General features: G+C 42.5%; 1 protein-coding gene across 10 annotated transcripts in view; it reads right to left on the minus strand.

Annotated features, from left to right (window-relative positions):
• LOC112568895 (intersectin-1-like) overlaps positions 1 to 15,712 on the minus strand; it is a 46,395-nt gene that overhangs the window by 18,440 nt on the left and 12,243 nt on the right. For 9 of the 10 annotated variants that reach the window (XM_025246428.1, XM_025246426.1, XM_025246427.1 and 6 more), the window contains 4 exons: positions 13,043 to 13,114; positions 10,082 to 10,103; positions 5,304 to 5,424; positions 2,766 to 2,815 (listed from right to left, as the gene is read on the minus strand). In XM_025246428.1, coding sequence (XP_025102213.1) covers positions 2,766 to 2,815; positions 5,304 to 5,424; positions 10,082 to 10,103; positions 13,043 to 13,114 — 265 coding nt within the window. Of the gene's footprint in view, positions 1 to 2,765; positions 2,816 to 5,303; positions 5,425 to 10,081; positions 10,104 to 13,042; positions 13,115 to 14,660; positions 14,758 to 15,712 lie in introns of those variants that run through there. The other variant, XM_025246432.1, reaches the window with a different exon arrangement.

Here is a 15,712-nt window from a genome sequence, read left to right on the forward strand (position 1 = left end):
AATAATCATAAATTTCTAATTGAAAAAAAAAATCATCAAAGTGCATGCCTTGTTTTTGAAGAGCGACAAAATTTTTTACACATTTAGATGGTAAGATAAGTATTATCATTTAACTGACCTAGGCCTTATAACCCAAGATAGATTCACATAACCAGCAGTTACCAATATGAGACTCTCCTCTATGTGCACTGACTACTGTTGATGTTAAACATAATAAACTCCTTTTAGCTTGTGAGTATCACTACACCTGAAGACCTCCTCTAATTTCTCATACACTCCTAAAAACAATGAAAAAAAAAAATTCTTAACTTTAAAAGTTTAGGGACAAAATCTCCCGAGTGATATGCCTCATAAGCGGTGGTGCCCGTTAAAGTTCCCCCCAAAAAAGACGGAACCAGGAAGTTGTGTCAAAAGACCCTCAAGGTCCTGTCTGCATATCCGAGCAAAAAGAGGAAGGTAAACACAGCAAATAGTGATAGTCCTGTCCACGGTAACCCGGACAGCATTACTAAGTTGCCTTGAATTTTTACACAAATAGTATTGTCTATGGGGGTCCTCATATTTGAAACAAATCTGGAAAGGTCTTTTCGTATCAGTAGAAGAATTCCACCACAGCTGCGGCCTTGGTGACATAGTTTTATAGCCGGTACATGGAAAACCATGAAGTTAAAGAGGGAGAGGAAGAAGAAGGCAGGGACGTGGGATGGAGAAGGCAACACTAAATGTTGCTCATCTACACCTATGTCCTGCTCGCCAAGAGAAGCAAAGTGGTTAGAAAAAGGGATTGATGGTGCTGTGGTAGTCCCAGATGTTTTCTGCAGAGTAATGGGTTTTTCTGGCGATTTTGGTTTTGTTTTTGTGTTCTTCTCTGTCTGCTGTGTGGTATTCTTGTTTCTTGGTGATTTTGTGTGGCGTGCTTGCTGGCGTGGAGTGTTTCTGACTGGTGAAGGGGGATACTTAGACTGTGATGATTGTGTGGTTTAAGATGCTTGTGTGGTTGAGATTTTTGTGATGACTGGGTGCCACTACAGCTTGTAGGAGGAGGAAGAAGCATAGCTTGACAGACTGGGAAAGGAGACGCGTGTCATGTTCGTCTAGAATCTAGTGTGACTCTAGATAGATACAGAGGTTGACAGTCGTTTTGTGACAGCTGCCAGGTAGGAGATGGAGCTTCCACTAGAAGATGCTCCTGAGGAGTCACCCACTACACAATGGCAAACATCGACGTAATGGACGCCAGATTGTGCACATACGTGCTGAATGGCCGCCTCTTCTTTCCACTTCCGGCAGTCTCTAAAAGAAGCAATATGAGATCCATTGCAGTTTTCCCATTTGTTGCTTGAAGAACAATCAGCTGCCGCATGGCCTGTATTGCCGCAGCGAAAGCAGCGGGCTTGGGACTTGCAGAAGCTAGCCCCATGACCATAACGCTGATAGTTGAAGCAGTGCAACGGTTAAGGTATAAACAGAGTGACTTTGATCCGCAAAAAAAGTCAACCTTAATGAAACCAGGTATATTGGGCAGACAGAATGTTAAGAAAAGTTTATTAGTAGGATACGATTTTCCATCCATCTTTAGGATAACCACCTGGTATGCCAGCTCCGATTTAATGTCGTTCTAACGAATGACCCCCCCCCCCCTTGAAGAGTTCAGGGATCGGTGTGGTGTAAGTTTTTTGATTCGATTGACGAACTGTTTTCGTCTTCAGGACCTCAGAAGCTCACTGATTTGTGCATTGGATAAGAAATTGTTCAAAGCACAGACGTTTAGCAGAAGAGAAGTTTGTATAGATGTAGAGGGACAAGAGTGGCTCGGCTGACTCTGCGCTTTGTACCACAAGAAAACGGGGCGAGGTCCCCTCAACATTCTTTCTGATGCAAACTCTCACTTCCTCCTCTTCACTATCCGAGGAAATCTTAATATATATATGAGGATCATAACACGGGAATGGATGCGGGCCTGTTAAATCTTGACAGGAAACAGATACAGAAAAGTTATTTTTATAAGATCTTTTACAGCCAGAATCTCTCAGCTGAACAACTCATGCCAGTACTGATGAGCACGACATACAGTGCATCAGGGCTTCTGCTTACGCAAAAAAATGCGTACAGTACGCATTAAAAGTTCGGAGGACCCCTTCAAATTTCGTCAATGGGGTCCCCTTCAAATTTGGGCGAAGAGCAGGGACCCCTTAAAAATCTGAAGAAGGGGTTCCTGGGACCCCAAAGAATCTAGCCTTAGCAGAAGCCCTGGTGCATCTGCTATAATTACTATGTTTAACTCCCTTGCAATCTGTTTCACATTAATCATCACATAATGACTCCCTCTGTGTACCGTATCCTGCATACCTTTATCTATTGCTTCACGTTCTACTCTTGTACACATCATTATATTGTTAAGTGTGCCTAAATGTATCTCACTCTCCACTGGGTGTTATCTTTCATTTATCATTACTGGTATGTGCAGAAAGTTCAATTTTTATCTTGGCCATGGTGTAGCACGTTATATATACCCATTATTGTTGTGTTGTCTGTGGTAAACTAATCATTCTGACGAAAATGGCAAAGAACTGCCTCTAACACTTAAATTGCTTCGTACAAGATATAACCACAGTTCTTAGGATTTTATTATCTTTGATCTTTAAAGTTTGTTTGAGAATCTCATTTTACAATGTGTGGCTTTGCTCCATGTGATATGAAAGATAAAAAGGTTTTATTTCTAACCATGATACAATCCCTATCAATGATTATGGATGTGAACTTACTCTCCTGAATTTTTTCTCACGTGAACAAAATCCTTTGGAAAAACACCAGTCTGAAAGCAGAGATATTATTTAACAAAATAAATACAGTGGAAAATATAAAAATGAAGGTCTGCATAGGTTTATGATTTGATGAATTTTTCAACATGCAGTGGAACTTCGATTATCCGGTTTAATGACCGGCACTCGTCATCCAGATAATCAAAAAAATTTCTTTTTAATTGGCAAATGCTAGTATTGGTGCCATATCATGCACCGTTTGATTTCCAATGTTAAATTTCAATGAAAGTATAGCATATTTACAGCATGTTAAGCAATTTTTAGTTTTGCAGCAACTGACAAAACAACTCTTTTCCTTTTCACTCCCACATCAGAGCCAACTGAATTAACTCGGAACAAGGTGTCACATACACATATGATGTGACCCATATATAATCCCTTCCAAGAAACGCTTTGAAGCAGAATACAAATGTCAAAACTTATTGACGAATGGCGGTCGTCAGAATTTGGAAAAAGGGGAGGGAGAATGGTTGAAACGAGTCCGCTATATTAAGTCTAATGGTTTTTCACAGAAGGGAACCACCTAACTGGTGCAGATATGCTATACTTTCAATGCTTTCAGAAACCCATTGACAAAGAAAACTTAAGCTGTGACACACGTAGCATACAATCCTGTAGTCAGAAATCTTGGCAGTCTGGTGATGTCTCGCAGTGTTTTTTTTTTTTGTTTTTGTTTTTTTGTTTTTTTTGTTTTTTTTAAAAGGAGATCCCGGATAACCGAAGGCAAGGTTGAAGACTGGATAATCGATGCTCCACTGCACTAGACTCTTCCATATTTTCTTAATAATTACATGTCTATTTTCAAAATGCACACACAACATATGCAACGTAGCTATCTCTGCAAGATTAACTTTTAAAACTCTCACACTATAGATTACACAGAATCTGGTCTAAATTTCTGCTAGTGTCTGGACGGATAGCACAGCTAAAACATTTTTAAAATTGATAATGGCTCACACATTTTTTTGATAAACAGTGTTCTATTAGTAAACATAGATTACCTAAATGATCTAAGAAGTTTCTAGAAAAATCAAGAAGACTTCAAGGGAACAAATCTAAAAAATTAATTACTCATGTCTTTGTGCGAATAAATAGTACTCAATTATTTTCTAGCAAAGGAATAGCAAAGCATAATAATCAGGATTTATGGTTAGAATTTTCAGCATTTTATAAACTGATGTTAGGAAATACTAAGTGTGACTGAGTTACATGTGAAGTGGGCTCCTTAAAGAGTTCGACCATTTCCCTAAGCTCAAAGAATCCTTTGCAAACTAGAAAAGCAATAGGAAAAGGATGATAAAATCACTCCATGGTACGACATTAGCTGGAGATTTTCTTAATTTATCTAAGATTTATTAAAATTCTTATGGTTTAAAGATTTTAAACCTTCACTCCTCAACAACTATAAATGTGTCACCACCCTCATTAGCGCTTATTGCTATGAGATTGGTTGACAATTATATTTTTGTTTTCAAGGCATTTTAAAATGAGCAGTATATATAATTTATGAGCACCAACAAAAGAGCAGAACACACTAACATGTTATTTGCCTGTTATATGGTATGTGAAAAAATACATTTCAATACCCTTGGATATTTTTAAATGATCCCATAGGTGTTCAACAGGATCTTCCAGCCCTTCACTAAACCTCTTCTAAAAATAAAATAAAAAACTGTTCCAGAAAATCTATCTCTTGTACTAAATATGTCAAACAGCTAAAATATCATTCCATGACTCTGTCTTATTAATGCTGTAGTAGAGGGTAGCTGATGACACACACATACACAGGCTGGCACGCATGTTCAGGCTAGGGTTGTGTCGTGAATTCCGGGGAATAAGCACGCACAGATGGTCAGAGGTTGTGATTGTGCTGATTTTGCCACAGGACTATTGATTCAAGGGGAGATACGCGGTGGCAAGACTTCCTGGCCTTTTGTCCGAAGGTCCAGTACCGCCAAAGGCCGAATACTGTGTCGCTGCTGTAACGCCAACTCAACCACTAACTCATCTCCACAGTTACCCATTCCACCTTATGATAGTCTGTTTACTAGCGCGTCCGCTTAACTCGTGGAGGGGGCAGAAGTGCGGAGCCCACACTATAGCCCTATTCCTAGTTATCATATGACAGGGTGACACAACTGGGAAGGTGTTCGGAAACCTCCTTCTCTCCGCTAGGTTATTCTTAGCCAGTGATCCATGTCATGATCCCAGGATTTTTCCAGCAACTTTGTGACTTCTGCCACTTATTTATAACCGAAATATGTAGTCTATATAGTAAAACGATTCTGGAGAGGAAAGGGAGTTGTCAACAAAAGAAACACTGTAGACTAAAGTCAAACCCATCATAAAGCGTTAATAAGCAGTATTTTGTGTGAAAATGAAGAAAAATACAATTCTCTATCAAAAGAATAGAATTAAAACCATGTTACTTGTTATACACTTAATAAAAACAATAATTACACTGTCTAGCTAGCCACTTACCTGATTGTTAATCTCTCCTTTCCAGAATGATCCTTCATTTTCCAAAAGTGAAATAATATCACCCTTTTTAAAATGAAGGTTTGATGTTTTGTATCCATTCCAGTCTTTGTCAGCTGTTGCCCTGTACCAGAAAATTTACATTAGTTTTATAATCTTAATTTTGGGAGGTAACGCAAGCTGATAATTTTGAAGGTGACATTGAGAAGAAGAACCCACCAAACATTTTAACTTTACAGTTAGCCAAACTTTGTCTAAGCATAGGGATTGATGTTACATTTTGCTTCACATATAGATGTTTAGATAATAAAGTTTGTTCAGAAGAAGACAGCAACAGTGGGAGCACATGTTCATGTATGCAAATATTTGTGTGTGCAGGCATGTAATGTTATGTAGAAAAATAGAATAACATGCCCGCACACACAATAAATAACATATTTCAGGCTCTTCGCACATTTCAACCGTACACTGAACTTATACTTATTTATAAACATATGACATTTGTTATATTTGAGGTATAGCTCACCTACATATTATCTTCACGGATATAAATGTTAAATAGGGGAAGGAAAACATGTCTACTCACAAACATTTTCAAGTAGGTATAGGTATAACTCACCTACATATTATCTGCACGGATATAAATGTTAAATAGGGGAAGGAGAAACATGTCTACTCAGAAACATTTTCAAGTAGGTATATGGTATCCAGATTACGAGAAGACATAAAGGAAGTCACTGATAAGATATCTCTTGTGTGATGTTTATCCCACGATTGCTACCATCTTTCGTCAACTGTTGAGCGTCTTGATTCAGTTCTTGTAGCAGGTCCTCTGTTGTATATGGCTGTGGGGTGTCCTGCTCTTGTGCTGGGCTAAACATACTCCGGGTCCAGTGATGGCGTCTTAGTTACTGAAGGCGTGGAATGAGTAGTGGGGTCAAAGGTGAAGAAAGAAGTCCCACGATGCCCCTCTCTTCCGTGTGCAGGTTGTTGATGATGAGGTTTTCTCCCACTCTGTTGTTGTTGCTGTCTTGTCGTCCCTTCCCGAAGCTATTAGAATTTCCTTTCGCTCCCATCCCGTTGTTGTCGGACTATTTCCTCGGGGCTCATTCCTATAAGCATTTTGTCGATATAACTGACATCACCACCTATTACCTCCCGCACAAATAGTTTGCCGCCAGCCGCCGACCATGCGTCTAGGACACCTTCATGCTGCTTTAAACGGTTTAGTCTTTGCACATTTAATTGTGTAAGGTCTTCTGTGACAGACATACCTGACCCCTTGAGTCGACTTCTTGCTTTCAGCACTCGGTCTCTGTCTTTACGGGAGGTGAACTTCACTATCATTGGTCTTGGTCTCGGTCTGTCTTTGTTTATTTTTCCTACTCTGTGTAACGCTGAGATTTTATGAGTGTCAATGTCCGACAGACCAAGTCCTGACAGAACAACATGAAGCACTTTCTTTTCACACTCCTCCGCCGTTTCGTTTCTATTGTCGTCGTGAATTCCTTAAATTCTTAGTGACTGTCTCCGAGAGTACTTACGCTGATCCGAGTGACTTGTTCGTCTGCAAATTTGTTCTTTTAACACCTTTGTTTGCTTTTGCAGAGATTTAACTATTGCTTTTAGCATTTCGTTTTCTTTTTTGACATCAAAAAGTGCGGTTGTTAGCATCTCTACTTTATTGTTAATCTGTTTTGCCAGTGCCCGATGGCACTTCTCTATCTGTTGTCTCATCGGTTCCGTTGTTTGTTGTAGATTTTCCAGTTTTTTAAATATTAGGTTGTTGGATGTTTCCGAGACTGTAGAGGAAAAGGCTTGAGTTAAGAGAGTCTATCACGTGACTGGGATGGTCTGCTTTTTTTTGGTCACGCTTCCCGCTCTCTCCTTTTGACGGCTGTCCCTTGTTTTTTCTATCTCTTCCATCTTCTGAGGCGTGCTGAATAAACTTTCTTCGGCGCTTGATTATTGTTTCCTTTTCTTGTCTTTTTTTCGGAGCCATTGCTTACCGTTCTAAAGAGGCAGAAAGGGAGAAAACAGAACCAAGAATCACAACATCTGCAAACACGGGCAACGCGATCGTCCAACACCAGCTTCTTAGTTGACCACAGGTCAGCAATTGTATCCTCGCACGTTGCACGTATCCCCGCACTTTCCCATCGCAGATATCTCTCGAATCGCATTTTTAAAAAAATGTCTGAAGCAAGGCTATAACATATATATATATCCATCAGTATAATATCCTCTGTCATTTATAGGCTGCACATTCATTTTGGATCCAAATAACACATTTTTTATCGGACGAAGTGACGCACACATCCTTCCTCCGGTATGACCATCGCTCACCCGTCGGAAGCGTACACTTCGCCAGTCTTGGACACAGTTCTCACACGGCAGCGTCTTCACGACAGGATGTCCCTCAACAACCAGTAGCGGACAGCCACAGACCTGCCTTGGCACAATATTGTCACTACTGGCGGAGATCATAGGTCACACACCGTTGCCCCAGGCAATGACGATGGTGACGACGTTGGAAGTAAGTTTTCTGGCGCACTGTCCCTGGCACTGGCACTGATGCTATTCTGGTTGCTCCAGGCAACGGACACAGATGCGGTGGCGATCTCAGGCGACAGTGGTCTGGCACCGGCTGCAAACGACGAAGACCCCAGAAATACACAGGCACAGAAATCACTACTCCCGGCGGTTGCCCAGGCAACGGGTAGCAGAGTTGCTGCCGGTTCTGACGGTGTATCCCCCTTCTTGTCGTTTGCGAGGACGGAGATACCTTCCTCACTCTCCACGGTTCCAGACTGGAAGTGTCAGCAAGTAGCGCGATGCGTTCACGTAGAACGGGCCTCCATCAGACTTGCTGCTTACAACTGGTACGCCGCTCAGAGACGGTAGTCCCTGCTGGTGTATTTGGGAAAAGGCCTCGACTACCGCTCTGTCCTAACGTATTTACTAGCAGATCACGTGACCCTTCTGAACCACATCCCCCTGCACTATACTCGGATACCTAAGGCTTATCTACTATTCTTCTTTCTTACGATCGGCCACATCAACCTCCGACTGTCGCGACACCTGTCTAGGTCTCCCATTCAGCACCGGTGTCCAGTCGGTGGCAAAGAAAACAAACGCTGTTCTCAGGGCTAAAGGTACCGGTCTTTCAATTTACGGGCGTACCTCTGAAGCGATGACTGCGGCCCCTTTACGTAAGCGGCCTCGATTCCCAGGCTTAACTATTACCAGGAATGATAACATCCTTACCCCTTTTATCCAAATCAAAGCTCCAGGGAACCCACTGCCCCTCTTTAATGTTTTCATTACTAGCTTCGGCCCTTTTTTCTGGCCTTGAACCAGGCTGGTTCATGACACCCATGATTTAGTCATTGAAATTGCAAAAGTCTGTGAAGAGCTCCCCGTTTTCCTTCCAGGTGCTGACGCCATGTCTTCCCATGATGAGTTCCCCGTTGGTGTTATTGTCTCTAACTTTAGCACTTTGGTCTCCTATAATGACTTTTAGACCTCTTCTTGGTGCGTGGTCAAGCAGAGACTTTTTTCCTGCTGCATTTGTTGGTGCATTGTACTGGATGATGATCTTCCTTTTTTTAGTATTGAATCTCGCTGACATAAGCCGTGGTGAGACCGGTTCACAGGCCATCAGCGCCTTTGTAGCCTCTGTTGACATCAGCAGTGCTACTCCTTGGGTATGATCGTGGTCCAGGTCTTTGTAGCCAGAATAAATGGTTTCTTCTGATGTTAGTCTGGTCGGGCCATTTCCATTCCATGTGCTTTGACATAACCAAGAACCCTGATGTTGTATTTTCTCATTTTGCTTGCCACTTGAGCTGACTTGCCACTTTAATAGAGGGTTCTGATGTTCTAGACCAGGGATGCCCAATGTACGGCCCGCGGGCCATATCCGGCCCGCGACGCGGTGCCATCCGGCCCGCGAAACTTCTGCCCACAGTGCAGGAAATCGGCATGTTAGTAATAAAAAAAAAAAAAAAACGAAAAAAAAAACGGAAAAAGGGAAGAAGTATTTATCCCTACGTAGGGGCGTTTCCCAATCTTTTTTTGGATGGACGAACATTTCGATTCAGTGCTCCGACTTGGTATCTCTACGACATTCTAGCCGGACATTCAGAAGTTGGTTTCGGAAAAACAACTTCAAATATCCCACTAATTACTACATAATTAATGGTAAGGTTGTTTCTAATAAAAAATGGTATCTGCTCTATTTTTTTTTCTTTTTTGTATTTTTGCGGTGAAGTGGCCCGCGACACGGCTGTCCGAAATGTGTATGGCCCGCAGGCCGAAAAAGGTTGGGCATCACTGTTCTAGACATCTGATGTTCTGATATCCTTGGTCTTGCCTTGTTTATCGAAAGATGAGTTAGAGTGGGCTTCCCTAAGGATTTCACCAACATGCGTCATAAGCTCTTTCTAGTGAGGAATCTTTCCGACCATACTATTGTGATACTATTGTGGTTTCTGTAACAGCTTTTTTTTTCTTATATGAGTGGGCTGTTAGCCCAAAGCAAAACCCCAACCTGGAGGGCCAGGGTGCAACATTGTAGTCTGGCCTCTTCCCTGAAACCTCTCCCCTCGGTTTGGTTAGACCTGCCAGGAGCACAAGGCTCCCACCGACATAGCTTTGTGGATCGACAAGGTGCGCAAGCCACCACACCACTACAGGTAAGTTGTACAAACTGATGTTGAAGAAATATAGAAAACAGCATATAAATAGACATACTTAAATTAAATAAAAACAGAACTTACCTCCCAAGGCAGCAATATAGATCTGGAAAATATTAAAACATTACAAGCAAAAAAACCCCAACAAAACAACAGCTACTTGCAAACAAATCCCATATAATATCATTACCATAAATTATTAAAGAAAAACATTTTTTTCAGATTCTTAGATGTGCATATTTCTAAAACTTCTAAGCAGAGTGGAGTCTCTGTTGTGCAAGTTTCAGTACTTGTGTTTACCAATATTAATGCTAAACTGGTAAGGATGAAAGGCACTTACTTCTTAAACACATATATATATATCTTTAAAGAGAGGTGGTATTAGCACATTTGTAACTCTATATGTTGCTCTGCATTAACATTAAAAATAGGTTTAGAAGCTGTACATTTCTTCAACACCTGTATACATCTGCTTCATAGATAAATGTGACCGTTAGATCTATGATCTATATATGGTCAATTGCATGTAATTGTGTATATGTACATGCACATACACTCTATTGTACTCTATATTCTGCATGATTATAATTTGAGCAGAATTATTGTTTCAGTTATACAGTGGCGTAGAAAGATGTTCGGCGTTGGGGGGGGGGGGGGGCAAACTCCCTGCTGACAGTGAACGGCGTTCGCACTCGCACATTACGTAAAAAAGGATGGGGGGAGGGGGTACTGCACGCACGCACGTACACAGTGGTAGCATCACAACACGCTGCTTTATTGTTAAAAGGCAAAGCAGCATTCAATAAGAAAAAACAAATTAAAGAATGACTCCCCGGCTAATGCATTCACAAGAAATGTGACAAACGTTATAATCATATAAATCATATTAATCAAGGTTGGCAAGTCAGTGTGTCAAAAAAACTGCGTCTTCAGTGATTTCTATTAATGAACTCCATTGCAATCTCGTCCAGATTAAGCAGATCAACCCTCTCTTTAAATACATGCATAATGAGACAGTTATTCAAGCGCGTTTGTGTCATGGAACTTCTCATGGGTATGTTTTTGTTTGTTTTAAGGCAGAAAAACTGCGTTCTGCAGTTGCCGTGGTAACTGAGATAGTAAGATACAGTTTCTTTCAGAAACTTAATGGTTTTCAGAGTACGAACTGACGACTCAGCGACTGGGGTTGAGATAAAGTAGAAGCTTATTCGAGTTCGAGTTCAAGAATGAATTTGAGCCTGCGTCCAGAAACACAACAGTACAATTAGGCGCCCTTCCGACCAAGAGCAATCCCCCCGTCTCCCATGTTACCTACTGGTCAGCCCTTCCAGTACCTCTATTACAAAATACACTACCAAACATTATACATAAAAAAGAAAACACCAAACCCCCGTGACAGCAACGATCAACATTCCAGCTCTGCACATATACACCAGCGCGCACACACCTATGCACACATGCGCGCATGCATAGACCACGCAGTCACACTCGGTCACACACCGTACACGTCTGTATACCGGCCAGGGTAGCCATCGGGTGGAAAAACAAAGGTAAAGATTAATTAAGCCTAATCACCCAACGGCTCGTGATGCGCTTTGTTCTATCTCAAAACAAACGCGGGGAAAATACGCTGGTTGCTGACACCCTCTTCTAGACACCACGCCAGTTCCAGCGACAGTCCACACAGCACGTGGCAAACCCCCGACTACTCCCAGAGATGGGCACAGGTCTCTCCACCAGCGCAAAAACTCCTCTTCCGCCCCGCCGTCTTCCCAGTCCACATATACCTGTGTGGCAGGTTTCTATAGGCTTCCAGAAACCTCCAGAACCTTTCCCTACCCACAGGGCGAAGCGTCCGCGAGATAATACACGTTACAAAGAGACACAGCCCTATACCTGAACTCGTGTCCGCACACCGTGGGAAAATAGCCCCATCCACCCCAAAGAGAACCAAAGAGACCAGAGAGGAAGGGACGCAAGGCTACCGTATAATTAAGGCCATAAAACTGGCCAGACCACCTTGGCCAGGGGACAAACTAGGGTGGGAATGCCGCAGGCCATCCCTTCCTCGCTCCGCTACCCGACGGTGCTGAGCCAGCGATGGGACACGTTCTATGGCCATCTACCAAACACGGACACATATATACAAACCAAACAGTTATAACACAGATAACTTATGTTGAGTACCAGCCACAGTCGTTGATGATAAAAGAGTGCCCTTGTGTAGTTTTTAGAAATGTTACTTATGCACTTCCCCCTGAGTCGTAGATTGCAATAATACCAGTCTCTCTGTCTCTAAAGAAAACTACCAATATAGGGACTCGGAGTCTTTGCTGACTTAGGTGAAGTCAAAGCCGTCAATTCGCACTAAACCGTTGGTGTAGTAAGATGAAGTCCTCGTGCTTCGCTAGCTTTTCACAAAGTGTAAGGTTCCTGTCTGATGGCAAGACTGGGGTATTGCCGTATTGTATGCAACTAATTCGTTACTGGCTTTCTGTGTTCCCGATGCCAGTGCGGCCCCTTTGTTGTAAGCGATAGCAGATAATTTTAGGGTGACAGCGAGTGGTGGGGATATTTTATGTTGGTCAAACGAAAACCGCCAAAGAAAAGCGTCGCATTATGGGAGGGGAGGGAGACCACACTCGATGTACCGATGTACTGTCCGGCTGCTTTCTTCGCTCAGGCTTCAACACAGTCTGCAATTAGCATGGCAAACAGACCAACGGACTGTCCCCAATCTGATCGTCAGAGGTTTAGAGCCTCCACTTGCCTCAGGGCCCGCTTTTTGATGGTGATGACCGTCTCCTCTCTATGTTCCCCTACATTTCTTCAGTTCTTTGCTCTTTGTGAGGAATTACGTCTCAAATATTGGGGGGGGGGGGCAAAATGATATTCCTGCACCTCCTGTATTTCCTTGAAGGGGGGGGGGGGCGGCTGCCCCCGCTGCCCCCCCTGGTTCCTACGCCACTGTTATACTATTACAATGTGTCAAATTTTCACAGTTCATGCAGAATATAGAGTACAATATATGTGTATGATACTCACATATAACCCAGGAGCCACCTATGTCTACTGGTATAAGCAGCAGGAGGAATAACAGCCAACGGTCGGGTGATTCTGAAAATTAAGAATTACTATTTACTCTATGCAAGCAGCGTATGCTATATAAAGTAATCTTACTTTTTACAAGTTTAGGGGCAAATCCCCTGAGTAATATAAACTTAGATCTTATGATACAGCCCCATCCTTCTTTAAAATAAAAAAAAGTTGTCAATGGGACGGACTTAAAAAAAGAAAAACAAAGAATCTGTTGTAAACACAAATGCTGCAGATACTCTGGGGTTCATGATAAGTAATTAAAACATGTTTCTCGCTAAAATTTCGTTCACACCATGTACAAGTTAGTGGTGATTCGCCTCATAAAAGATGTGCTTGTGTAGCAAAGGTGTTCCTAAACGTAGTCTTGCCAGAACTTCCTCCTACAGCCGCACAGAACGGCACGAAGGTAGGTAAAGACAGGAAATGATGGCATATAATTTATTCTAGCCCACAGTGTCCCTGTTGCCATACGGATTGAACGTAGGACGAGAAGAAAGGTTTACAGTCTGATCATACCAGCGACTGTAATTTTCCAGGGGACTGACATGCAGCCTTGGCAGCTTGGTCTACTTGAATGTTGCCTGAGATACCAGAATGGCCAGGACCCCAAATAAAAACAATGTCCTTGTACGATGAATGAGTGGTGCATGAATTATCTGAAACAGGACCACAAGAGAGTGGCCAAAATCATTGGAAAAAAAGAGCTTGGAGGGCAGAAAGAGTCTGAAATTATCAAACTGCTGTGCTTCGAAGAGTGGTAAACATGCTCCAAGGCTAGCAAGATGGCGTGAAGATAGAACAGAATCCAGGATAGTCAGAAAGGAGTTCATAAAAACGTTGGCGAAAGATGAGGCCACTATTGTCCTTTTTTTAAAGCATGTAAGATCAAGACGAATCTCTGGAACAGCAAGGGTCAAAGACTCATCTGGTAGTAGAGAGGCTCTACCTTTTGAGTATCTACTCGGGCAGTTTGTAGGTTAGGTGCAACACTGAGTGATAATGGCTTTTATTCCTTGGTACGAATGGCATACAGGGCAGCACGCTGGAATGGTACGCAGGGTTTCCAGGATGAGCTTTTAAACGACAAAGAACATATATGAGTTTCAGTACGATGGAAGAAAGTCGGCACGGCTTCTGCGTACAAACTTTACAGGAGTGGTGCGAAAGCACCCAAACAAATGCGTAGCCCTTGATGATAATAATTGGGTCAGAGAAATTTTGAAGTAGAGCAGAGCCAAAGTGATGATCCATAGTCTAGCTTGGAGGCGGCACACGAGCACATACAGACGAAGCAGGACCGTTCGGTCCGCCCCAAGCTGACATGGGCCAATCACTACTCTAAGATATGTCCAAGGCTGTCTACAAATAGGCATTAATATTTGATATGAGACAGAAAAGACAAGTTGCGATCAAAGATGACCCAAAGAATATTACTTCCTGGACCACTTTGAGTACCGTGCCATCGACAGAAATAGATGGATCTGGAAACATGTCTCTCAGTTTGCAAAAGTAAATGCATACTGACTTTGCAGGAGAAAATTTGAAGGCATTTTCTGTCACCCACCTTTGTACAGCCTTTGCGCACAGTTGTAGCCGGGGTTCGAGGCATATAAGGGATCAGCCTCGAATGCAGAGAGCAAAGCCATCTACATATAACGAGGCCTCCAAACCCGGCAGACAGATTTCAAGTATGATTATGAATCTATTTTGATGTTGAGAAGAGTTGGAGAAAGAATGCTGCCCTGAGAGACGCCCATTTCCTGTTCCTGAGGATGAGACAGGATAGACCCTACTCGAACTTTAAAGAGGCGGTGAGAAAGAAAATTCTTGATGAAGAGTGGCAAGAGAGTGAAGGTCCAACAGAGTACCTTTCTTCTAGGTAGTGACGTATGCGTTCTCCAAATCAAAAAACACCCCTAAAACATGTTCTTGCCAACAAATATGCACGATCCCTGACAAAAGTTTCAAAACGGACCAAATGATCCAGGTTGACTGCGGCATTTTCTGAAAGTCCACACTGTAGGTTGGAGAGAAGACTTGAGACTCAGATACCAGAAGAGCCGGCATCACCATGCTTCTAGAGTTTTGCATACAACTTGTAAGAGCGATAGACAGAAGATGGACACAAGATCCTTGCCAGGTTTAGGATGGCACCACGACCGCTCCTCTCATGAGAGGGAAAACACCCGGACACTCAAATAAAGTTAAAGATTTCTAGAAGGAGAAGGAGAGAGACTTTTGGAAGATGAGTCAGCCGTTGATTAGAAATGTTGTCTGGGTCCTGCTGCGGTTAAGAGAAAGAGAAGGTTAGATTGTATTTTTTGGAGTTATCGAAAGAAAAGTTATAGCCAGAAGATTCCTGAACAGACCTTAAGTGCTGGAAATCTGGGGAGTAGTGAGAAGAAGAATAGTTGTGAGCAATGGTGGATGCAAAGTATTTAGCACCATCTCGTGCCTCTGTGAGAACAGAGTTTCCAACCTGCAGATGGCCTATGGAGCCAGCCTGAAACCTTCCCTTTATCTTCCTCATGGCTGCCCACACCACCTAGGAAGTGGTGCGGAAGGACAATGAGGACACGAAACTCTGCCACACATTTTTTTCCTGTTTAAAAATAT

This window comes from Pomacea canaliculata, linkage group LG7 (genome assembly GCF_003073045.1).
Source record: "Pomacea canaliculata isolate SZHN2017 linkage group LG7, ASM307304v1, whole genome shotgun sequence".
NCBI classification, from domain to species: domain Eukaryota; kingdom Metazoa; phylum Mollusca; class Gastropoda; order Architaenioglossa; family Ampullariidae; genus Pomacea; species Pomacea canaliculata.